Raw genomic sequence first — 11,424 nt, 5'->3', positions numbered from 1 at the left:
GTTAGCAATTGCCGCATTTTATGATTATGAAATTTGGCAAATGGATGTCAAAACTGCATTCCTTAATGGATATCTTAAAGAAGAGTTGTATATGATGCAACCAGAAGGTTTTGTCGATCCAAAAGGTGCTAACAAAGTGTGCAAGCTCCAGCGATCCATTTATGGACTGGTGCAAGCCTGTCGGAGTTAGAATATACGCTTTGATAGTGTGATCAAAGCATATGGTTTTATACAGACTTTTGGAGAAGCCTGTATTTACAAGAAAGTGAGTGGGAGCTCTGTAGCATTTCTGATATTATATGTGGATGACATATTGTTGATCGGAAATGATGATGAATTTCTGAATAGCATAAAAGGATACTTGAATAAGAATTTTTCAATGAAAGACCTCGGTGAAGCTGCTTTTATATTGGGCATCAAGATCTATAGAGATAGATCAAGATGCTTAATTGGACTTTCACAAAGTACATACCTTAATAAAGTTTTGAAGAAGTTCAAAATGGATCAAGCAAAGAAAGGGTTACAAGGTGTGAAGTTGAGTCAGACTCAATGCCCGGCCACTGCAGAAGATAGAGAGAAAATGAAAGTCAGTCCCTATGCTTCAGCCATAGGTTCTATCATGTATGCAATGTTGTGTACCACACCTCATGTGTGCCTTGCTGTTAGTTTAGTAGGGAGGTACCAAAGTAATCCAGGAGTGGATCACTGGACAATGGTCAAGAACATCCTGAAATACCTAGAAAGTACTAAGGATATGTTTCTTGTTTATGGAGGTGACAAAGAGCTCGTCGTAAACCGTTACGTCGATGCAAGCTTTGACACTGGTCCGGATGACTCTAAGTCACAAACCGGATACATATTTTTATTAAATGGTGGAGCTGTCAGTTGGTGCAGTTCCAAGCAGAGCGTCGTGGCGGAATCTACATGTGAAGGGGAGTACATAGCTGCTTTGGAAGCAGCAAATGAAGGAGTCTGGATGAAGGAGTTCATATCCGATCTAGGTGTCATACCTAGTGCATCGGGTCCAATGAAAATCTTTTGTGAGAATACTGGTGCAATTGCCTTGGCAAAGGAATCCAGATTTCACAAGAGAACCAAGCACATCAAGAGACGCTTCAATTCCATCCACGATCAAGTCAAGGAGGGAGACATAGAGATTTGCAAGATACATATGGATCTGAATGTTGCAGACCCATTGACTAAGCCTCCCTCACAAGCAAAACATGATCAACACCAAGACTCCATGGGTGTTGAGTCATTACAATGTAATCTAGATTATAGACTCTAGTGCAAGTGGGAGACTAAAGGAAATATGCCCTAGAGGCAATAATAAAGTTGTTAATTATATTTCCTTATATCATGATAAATATTTATTATTCTTGCTAAAATTGTATTAACCGGAAACTTAGTACATGTGTGAATACATAGACAAACAAAGTGTCACTAGTATGCCTCTACTTGACTAGTTTGTTGATCAAAGATGGTTAAGTTTCCTAGCCATGGACAAAGAGTTGTCATTTGATGAACGGGATCACATCATTAGATAATGATGTGATTGACTTGACCCATCTGTTAGATTAGCACGATGACCGTTTAGTTTATTGCTGTTGCTTTCTCCATAACTTATACATGTTCCTATGACTATGAGATTATGCAACTCCCGAATACCGGAGGAACACTTAGTGTGCTATCAAATGTCACAACGTAACTAGGTGACTATAAAGATGATCTACAGGTGTCTCCGATGGTGTTTGTTGAGTTGGCATAGATCAAGAATAGGATTTGTCACTCCGTCTATCGGAGAGGTATCTCTGGGCCCTCTCGGTAATGCACATCACTATAAGCCTTGCAAGCAATGTGACTAATGGGTTAGTTACGGGATGTAAAATTACAGAACGAGTAAAGAGACTTGCCGGTAATGAGATTGAACTAGGTATGATGATACCGACGATCGAATCTCGGGTAAGTTACATACCGATGACAAAGGGAACAACGCATGTTGTTATATGGTTTGACCGATAAAGATCTTCGTAGAATATGTAGGAACGAATATGAGCACCCAGGTTCCGCTATTGGTTATAGACCGGAGATGAGTCTCGGTCATGTCTACATAGTTCTCGAACCCGTAGGGTCCGCACGCTTAACGTTCGGTGACGATCGGTATTATGAGTTTACGTGTTTTGATGTATCAAAGGTTGTTCGGAGTCTCGGATGCGAGCACGGGCATGATGAGGAGTCTCGAAATGGTTGAGACGTAAAGATCGATATATTGGATGACTATGTTTGTACATCGGAATGGTTCCGGGTGAATTCGGGCATTTACCGGAGTACCGGGAGGTTACTGGAACCCCCGGGAGGTATATGTGCCTTATTGGGCCATAGTGGGAGAGAGGAGAAGGAATCCTAGGAGGGGGCACCCCCCCAAGCCCAATTCGAATTGGGTGGGCCCCACCTTTTTCTTCCTCCTTCCTCCCCCTTCCTTCCTCTCCTAGTCCAACTAGGGAAGGGGGGAATCCTACTCCCGGTGGGAGTAGGACTCCTCCGGGGCGCGCCATAGAGGCCCGGCCCTCTCCCCTCATCCACTCCTTTATATACGAGAGAGGGGGCACCCCATAGACACACAAGTTGACAATTGTCTTAGCCGTGTGCGGTGCCCCCTCCACCATAATCCACCTCGGTCATATCGTAGTGGTGCTTAGGCGAAGCCCTATTCCGGTAGCTTCATCATCACTGTCATCACACCATCGTGCTGACGAAACTCTCCCTCAACACACAGATGGATCTAGAGTTCGTGGGATGTCACCGAGCTGAACGTGTGCAGATCGCGGAGGGGCCGTACCTTTGGTGCTAGGATCGGTCGGATCGTGAAGACATTCGACTACATCAACCGCGTTGTCATAACGCTTCCGCTTACGATCTATGAGGGTACGTGGACAACACTCTTCCCCTCTCATTGCTATGCATCACCATGATAGATCTTGCTTGTGCGTAGGAAAAATTTGAAATTATTGCATTCCCCAACATGAGTATGTGGAGCTCTTACTTAGACTTTGTTGAAAATAAGATGCATTGAAATTTTTTGGTGACTAAGAACATAGGTTGTCAAGTTTCAAGAGAATGCATTGTTTGAACCATAACATGTTAATTGATTGCTACTTTATCATGACGAGTTTATGAGAAAGAGTTGTTGTTACGATGCTAGGAGAAGTAATTGAAACTATGATTGATCAAACTTATACACTATGCTAGCATTCACACATGATAAATTATTTATTTTATCATTTACCTACTCGAGGACGAGCAGGAATTAAGCTTGGGGATGCTAATACGTCTCCGACGTATCTAAAATTTATGAAGTATTCATGCCATGTTTACAACAATTCTATATGGTTTTGGTATGATTTGAATGGAACTAACCCGGACTAACGCGGTTTTCAGCAAAACTACCATGGTGTTGTTTTTGTGTAGAAATAAAAGTTCCCGGAATGGGCTGAAACTTTTTGATGATTTTTTTGGAACAAAAGAGACCCCCAAAGCTTTGTGGTAGGCCCGGAATGAGGGTATGTACCCGTATTTATGTGTTTGATCTCTCTCTCTCTCTCTCTCTCTGGTTCTTGATTTGGCACGATCTTGGTGTACCATGAGCTTTGTTAATATAGTTGGGTCATGTGGTGTTTCTCCCTCTATATCTTGTTGTGATGAATTGAGTTTTTACCTTTGAGGTTTCACTATTATCGGATTGAATATTTTGGATTTGAGGACACTTGATGTATGTCTTGCATGTGGATAACCGTGGTGACAATCGGGGTGTTCTGTTGATTCACTTGATGTATGTTTTGGCAATCAACTTGCAGATTCCCGCGGTGACATTGGGGTAATCTACGCATACACTAATGCATGATGCTACTAACATGACACTACAATCAGAGACCCTTCGATGAAAGTGTGTGATGCATTAATCGCATATGGTAATGTAATAACACCGTCAAAAATGATATGAAACGTTTGCGATGGCGGAGACTTCAAACACAATTCAAATTATATTTGTGTGTGCGATGCTTGTCATAAGGTTGATCCATACGAACTATTTGTGATGAGCCAGAACAACAGAAATGGGCAGCCATATCAAGGTGTGTGCGATATATGAAGTTCACTCGGATGAACTGTTTGCGATGATCGAGATGAACACTAATGATTAGGCATAACAAGATGTGTGTGATACCCGACAAACACGTCGGTAATCAAAATTGTCACTACAAGGATACCCCCTATAAAGCAACACAAATTCCTTAACGTTTTGACTATATGTTGCAAAATCTTGTGTAGATACGCATAGAAGCGTTGCACCACATCTGTTGCAGAGTTGCAGCTCATGCCCGTAGTACATAAGTTGCAACGAATCATATACATTGCCCAGTGTGTGTTGTATTTATATCTGTTATAAGATTTTTTTAGGGGTAGATCGATCTAGGTCTCTCCTTCCTATTTTTTGGGAGTGGTAGGTCTCTTCCTCCTACTACGACACAAATCAGTCATGGAATCTCTCTCATTGAACGGCGGAGCTGGGCCATAGGCTGGCCTGGGCGTAAGAAAAAGTCCCAGCCTGTTGTATAAAAAATCTTTCGACCTGGCGCACAGACCATTCCAAACCTCTAGCTGGGCCTCACATCTTAGCCCAATATACTACACAATCGATCGAGAAAAGAACGCAATGCAGTTGAGCTGATGAGATCCGCCTGAGGGCTTATGTATCCCTAGAACTCTTGTGATATAATGTCTGGAGGGGTACTTTACCTTCCTCAAAAAAAAGTTGAGCTGATGAGAAAAAGTAAAACCTACCCCTGCCCGCCCGCGGCTGTGCCCCGTCCGACCGTCGCGTTTGGGCTTTCGGCATCCCCCCGGCAATCCTCCCCTTACATCTCCTATTCATTGCTTCCCTTGCAACCCAGGTGAAGCTGCGACCGCGTTTAGATCTGAAGGAGGAGCAACCCCGGCGAGCAGCGCCCTTTGGAAGTCCGCCTCCACAGCAGCGGGAAGGGGGCGGACATGGGAGCATCGGGAAGGCGGCGACGGACAAGGGAAATGTGGCTTTGCATGCAGCGCAGAAGGGAGAAGCAGCTAGGCCACGGTAGGAAGGCTGCAACCTGTCTGTGTAAGAAAAATATGCTAGCGTCCCATGCTGGGAGTTGGCTAACTCTAGGGGGTGAAGTTCTTGAGGTTCTTGCAATTGTGATTCTTGCAATTGTTGTATTTATCTGGATTTGTGATTCTTGCAATTGTATGGTGCTTCCAGTTTGGGGTCACTGACATTTCCTGGCCATTAGGAAGCGAATCTGTATGTGTCATCTGTCATGTACTTCCAGTTTGGAGTATGTACAAAGAACTAGAATGTTGCTGTGGTTAGAAACTTAGAATAGGTTGATTAATAAAAACCCTGCCATATAATTATTCTTGTATGCTTGTTCCAATTTCTGATGCCATTGCAGTGAATTGGCTTCACGTACTGGCATAAATGCACTTCTTCTTGGTACTCACCTCTGTAACTCTTCAAGGGTTTGATCAGGCTAATTCGACTAAAACGTTGTTTATTTCCTTCAGAATGGTATATGGACTTCGATATGCATAGTACAGTGACCTTACTAGCCTTTTTTTACAATGTTTAAAGAAAAAATTTCCTTGTTGCAAAGGGTAGGAGGATGGTCCTTGCATTGTCGAAAAATGATATGATTGTGAAATTTTGTTGTACGATGATTAGGAACTTAAATCGCAAATTAGATATTTACGAGCTAAGCTTTTGCAATATGTTTGTATTATTTACATTCTTTTTTTCTTTTGAGGGAACTATTATTTACATTCTTTTTTTGAGGGAACTATTATTTACATTCTTAGTATCATTACCGCAACAGATGTCATTTTGGACATGAAACTTACTACTATATTGCTTCTACATGCAGGTTTGACGGATAATGAAAAAGTCACCAAGCTGAAAATGTGGAGCCTAGTTGGAATGATGAATTCATTAGTGTTATTTGCTTTTTTTTCTTTTATGTCCATGTACTTTATAATTCGAACAAGAAGATTTGTAGGTGTGGCTGGCCTAAAGTGCCAATACTTGATCACAAATACGTTGGTGTTGATTGTTCGGTTTCCAATATATCATGAGTTTCAGTGTCTATAAAGTGGCTATTGATAATTACACATTCTTACACATGTTCATATGTATCTACATCTGGGGTGTTGATTATCCTTAAACAACATAGAAGTATTAAATAAGCTTTCAAAATGTACTAATTTTTAGTTTTCAAAAATATTAAAACACAATTATGTCATAAAAAGTTTCAATTTTAATTCACATTTATTTACTATGCGCTTGGATGAATCAAAGCTCCAAAATTGAAGACAATATGACTATCCAACTAGTGAGATCTTGATTTAGTTATCCATGGTCTTTGCTTGATTCAAAACAAACTACAACTTTAGGGCATCTTCGCCTGCAAGATTCCGGACCGACGTGTCCTGGTGTAGTTTGTCATCCAACGCAGTATACCAATGGTCTATGCGCGCGTCGGATTGTCCAAAATTCCGCAAACCGGTGGACACATTGATGTTGGTTAGAGCGACGCAAACTAACGTGTAGGCGGTGCAACTTCAATGTCGACGCCGCGACCGTGAAGACTAGGCCGATGCGCTACACTGAAGTCGGCTGCCCGCCCCTTTGCTTGGTTGGGGCTACTTAACCATGGATGTGATGCCATCCACACCACACTTCACATCCTCTCCTCACTACCCTGCCCCCAATCAGCTTGTCTTAGTTTTCGCTCACCATCCTCCATGATGCAAAGTCGTGGTTCTCCATGCCTGCACGTGGCAACCGTGGATCTCCTACCTCATTCGGCAGATCATGGCAAGACACTATTGCTCTCCACGACGGCCGACTCCTCTGGGAAAGAGGAGATCATCCTCTCCTCCAGCAATGAGGAGGATCAGGAGAGAAAATCCAGTGAAAACACGACCGCCTACCTATGGAAGGCTTTCTCTATTCAATCAATCTACACAAAATGAATCAATGCCTAAGGAGCCCCCAAAAGGGTTGTCGTCTGATGGGTACATGAAAGTGACAAAATTGATTTGACAGTAGCAGCCGTCGCGCCTCCTTGCGGAGGCGGCAAGGACGGACGAGGAGTATTAGAGAGACATGGCGATCCTCCTCGAGCGGTCTATCATTGACCACAGCCCGTTGCTGCCTTCATCGCCACACAACTGGGTCAACACAGAGCCGACATCGCCGCCTTCTCACCGTGGCAGAGCCTGCTTCACCGCCTCTCCAGCGCAATCACGGAGTTCAAATCTGACGCCACATGAAGGAGGATCCAACATCACCGCCACTCAGCCGGTACACCCGCATCGTCTGGCTGGCGTCATTGCGGTGCATCAACTAGCGCGATAAGGCCGTGAAGGAGGAGGTACACTCGGTAATCGGGAAGGCGCGCAGACGCCTCCTCCACTACCTCGGTGCCACCGGTAGCTCCTATTAATAACGGAGCAGTGTCATGGTTGAGGAGAGGGTGGCCAGGCAAGAGGTCTTGTGGGAGCGGTGCAATGCGGTGTGCCACTCGACATTCACGATATCCGACACGACGCCGACCTGGGTCCTAGTAGAGCCAAACCTCACTTAGGTATTGACTCGCAACCTGTTGGTGACCACAATGGAGTCGTCCATGAGGCGGTTGTGCCGCTCGATGGGGAGCTCGCCAAGATCAGCGAGGAGAGTTCCCTCGGCAGCACCTTCGGCATCGCCTACACGGGAAGCCTAGGGCACCCTAGCCAGGCTCATTGTGGGCCGAGGAGGAAGCAAAGCAGCGCCTCCGTGAGTGCCAGGCGGTGGCTGGGCAGGGCTCCCGCACCCCTCGACCATTCTGTCGCTAGAAGGACCGCTCCGACGATGACAATGACGATGACACGGACGGCGACAGAGGTGCTACCAATCAGTCGGCCAAGCGTACGAGGTCACTGCCTGGCTACAAATTAGTTTAGGTTTTTTAGTTTGAGTTGAACGGATGAAATATCATTAGGTTTATGTAAACTATACTGAACGTATATTCGTTTGAATGAGTTCTGTCAAGTTTGGAAGAATCATGCCCAAATTTGTATGTATTGCGGGCAGACGTTTGGGGAAAGCATTTGATGGTTGGCTCTCATATCATTGTGTATGCAAACAAATATTGTGTCTGTTTTGGTGGCTGGCGTTAGCAATGAGCTTAAACCTCATATGAGTGCAAACTTGAGAAAATATTGCTTTAGCCTTCATGTCGATGAGAACTAGCTTATGATCTTGGATGGACAACTAGTGATCTTGATTTGTACAAACCTAGAAGAAACACGTTTTATTTGACACAAAAAATACGGTAAACTGCCTGTCACGGGCAAGATGATATATAATAACAAAATATATATTTTGTTTCGCTCCAAATTTTAGACTCCCTCGTATTTCTATCTTAGTTTCCCTCCAAATTTTACTTTCCCTCGCCATTCTCTCCCTCCAATAGCGACTAATCTGGTCAAAAAAATTAAATACGCGCGCTTCATTACCATGGCCCCACCTGTCATAGGAAGCCATGAGAGAGACTAACATCAAACAGACCGCGATGAGGTAATTGTGCCAACAATATCGGAAACCTTTCCCCTCATATCAACATGGTTTCCTTCCATATATCATCTCCAATCTCCACTGAATCCACTCGCCGCCGCCACTGCCCAGCTCCTTGCCCGCCGCCGCCTATCTCCCATAGCTGGTGCCCCCATGAATCTCGTGCCCGCACAGCTCTTGTGTTGCCTAGTTCGAGGGCACACCCCGAGCTCGATCTGCCTGTACGCCAAGGTGCCGCCGGGGGCCGGTGCGGGGCAGTGAGCTGGCTCCGCCGCAAGTCCAAGACCCATAGCCGGGGGCAATGGACGTTGTAGCAGGACCAATTGCCGCCAGCGAGACCATCATCCAAGGAACGCCGCTGCCGAAGCCGGAAGGTCATGGCATCACCGCCACTGATTATGCTGCAAACATCTCGAACTTGACTGCTTCTATCTCAAACAGGCTGTCAGCCCAGCCACATGTAAGTGCCGCGAAGAATCTTTCTCCCCATCTAAAAATCACGGGTCCCTTAATCATCTCTTGTTGTACTCATCGCACGCCCGACCACCGGTGACGCATCACGATGAGCTAAGCAAGGATAGTTGCTGGCCTACTCTCCTACAGTTCATCCTCTCCCGCTCCCTACTGTACTAATCTGCGCTCTTAATCAATTTTGTTATGTTCTACCGATCTTTTTCAAGTATATGTTCTACCAATCTGAGAGTCAATTCATCTAATCAATGGTAGGTTCATGTGTATGTGTATATACGTGTGCTAGTTCTATCGTAGACCAATCTAGGTGCTTGTCTGCTAACTTCGTAATCTAGCTTGTACGCAACATAGCTTCTTGTGTCGCCTTGATCTAGCAGGTTTAAAACCAACTGATCACCCCTTCCAATGGGTCCTACCCAGATTCTTATGTTCGGTGTCTCTCTCGGATTGATTGTAAGTTTTCCAAACCTCCATGTGCTTTATATTGTAATTTCCAAAACAACCTATATTGTACTTTACATTATTTATTTAAAACCTTTTGTCAGTGTCATGTTGCAATAGATACGTCACGGACAAGAATTAACGTTGTTGAATCAAATGAAGAATATATGACGGAAGAACCGTTCGAACATCGTAATTCTGAAAAAGATGTCGTATCATCTAATGTCCAAGAAATGGCTACTAATGATGAAGGCTTCACATATTTTGATGATGCTGATGCGGATGAAAATGAAGAAGGTAAGTTTGTTGCTCATTCCTTGTTGATTTTAATATTTGATAATTCATCATCGTAACATAATTCATGGTTCTATATATTCAGCTGAAAATTCAGAAACAAAAGAGCATAAGAAGAGGAAGCTAAAATATATTTGGAACCTTCCAAAGGTGGATCGCTTAGTTGGTTGGGTGCCACCTGTAAGAGTGCTTGAACTCATTTCATATGATCCCTTTGTTTTGTCTGGTTACTTTGATTTTATCTAACATGCAGGAATTTAAGTGTTCTTGAAGAGCCTGAAAAATCATGACAGGGAGCAGCTCTTGCTACAATTCTAAGTTGCAATCATAAATTTCAATTTGCCGGTGCTGAAATTAAAAATGAATTTTGGGAAGTGCATGTCGATATGGCACTTATGAAAACTGAAGATTTGGTAAGGAATCACCAAAACTGCAATAATCTCAGCAATGGGGAAAAAACAAAGATTGCTTGGCCTCCAACCTTTGTACGTAACTAATATCCTGCCTCAGTCACTACTTACATCATGTCAATGCATTGTGAGTTAACGGTTCATTTTGTTTTTTTGTTTCAGATTCAAAAGATGAATGGATGATTATATGGGTGCAGGGAAAGTATATTGAAATGATGATGATGTTCCATTTCATGATGATGACGATGGATGCTTTTGGTTTTAGTTAAGTTGTAGGGATGATGTATGGTTGGATGATGTTCCTCGGTTAAGTTTTGGTTAAGTTATAGGGACGTAGATGTATGTTTTCAGTTTAAATTTTGATGTCAAGAAAATATCCACATTATGCCTCCCATTTGAATGATATTCCTCCTGTAATATCCACTTTGTAATCTAACATTTTTATATAATATATAAGATTTCTTCCTCGTGAGTATATTCTCTTTTTTTCACTTGAAATACAGAATTAACACCATTTCGTGGAGCATTAATTTAATTGCTTATAATATATATACACTACAAAAAAATACACTTCCGTGATGATACATGTTTGTCACAGTAGGTCGCATTTTCTGTCATGCATGTACATCCATGACGATTACCAAAATTATCATCACGGAACTGTCCACTTCCATGATGATAAATCCCGCGTCACAGAAGTGCTTTCGTCAAGGGTGATCGACACGTGGCATCCACCGTAACGGAACGTCGTTAAGCTATCGGGTCGGGTTTTGGATCTGATAACCCGTTACAGCCCCGACCAATGTGGATTTTCCATGTGTAAAATCATCATTGGCTGGAGGAAACACGTGTCGGCTCATCGTTATGACAGATGTCATCCACTCATTGGACAGAAGGCGCCTATGATACGTCGACACGTGGCATGGCCCAATAGAGGACCATTCCTCTGAAAAGGCCGGCCCGTTTGACTTGGTCAAAAGGTGGCGGGCCGGCCCATGTAAAGCCTGTTAACGACATGTTCGCATATAGCCCATTTACATCCCGCTAAGCCAAGGCCGGTTACGCCCTATCCGAATTAGTCCCAGTAGCGTCATCTGGGCCACCCAATATGATTCCAGCCCGTTTTCACTTCTGGCCCATGTATGGCCCATGACGTCTTTC

The 11,424-nt window shown here is 43.7% G+C and overlaps 1 protein-coding gene across 1 annotated transcript; it reads left to right on the top strand.

Moving 5' to 3' along the window:
* Positions 1 to 8,675: 8,675 nt before the first annotated feature.
* LOC123111157 (uncharacterized) lies at positions 8,676 to 10,728 on the top strand. Its single transcript, XM_044531860.1, has 5 exons — positions 8,676 to 9,571; positions 9,664 to 9,856; positions 9,939 to 10,033; positions 10,107 to 10,338; positions 10,426 to 10,728. The coding sequence occupies exons 1-4, from the start codon at positions 9,524 to 9,526 to the stop codon at positions 10,122 to 10,124; spliced, it is 354 nt and encodes a 117-aa protein (XP_044387795.1). The 5' UTR covers positions 8,676 to 9,523; the 3' UTR covers positions 10,125 to 10,338; positions 10,426 to 10,728.
* The last annotated feature ends 696 nt before the right edge of the window (positions 10,729 to 11,424 follow it).

This window comes from Triticum aestivum, chromosome 1A (genome assembly GCF_018294505.1).
Source record: "Triticum aestivum cultivar Chinese Spring chromosome 1A, IWGSC CS RefSeq v2.1, whole genome shotgun sequence".
NCBI classification, from domain to species: Eukaryota; Viridiplantae; Streptophyta; class Magnoliopsida; order Poales; family Poaceae; genus Triticum; species Triticum aestivum.
This window is presented reverse-complemented; position numbering and strand designations above follow the sequence as displayed.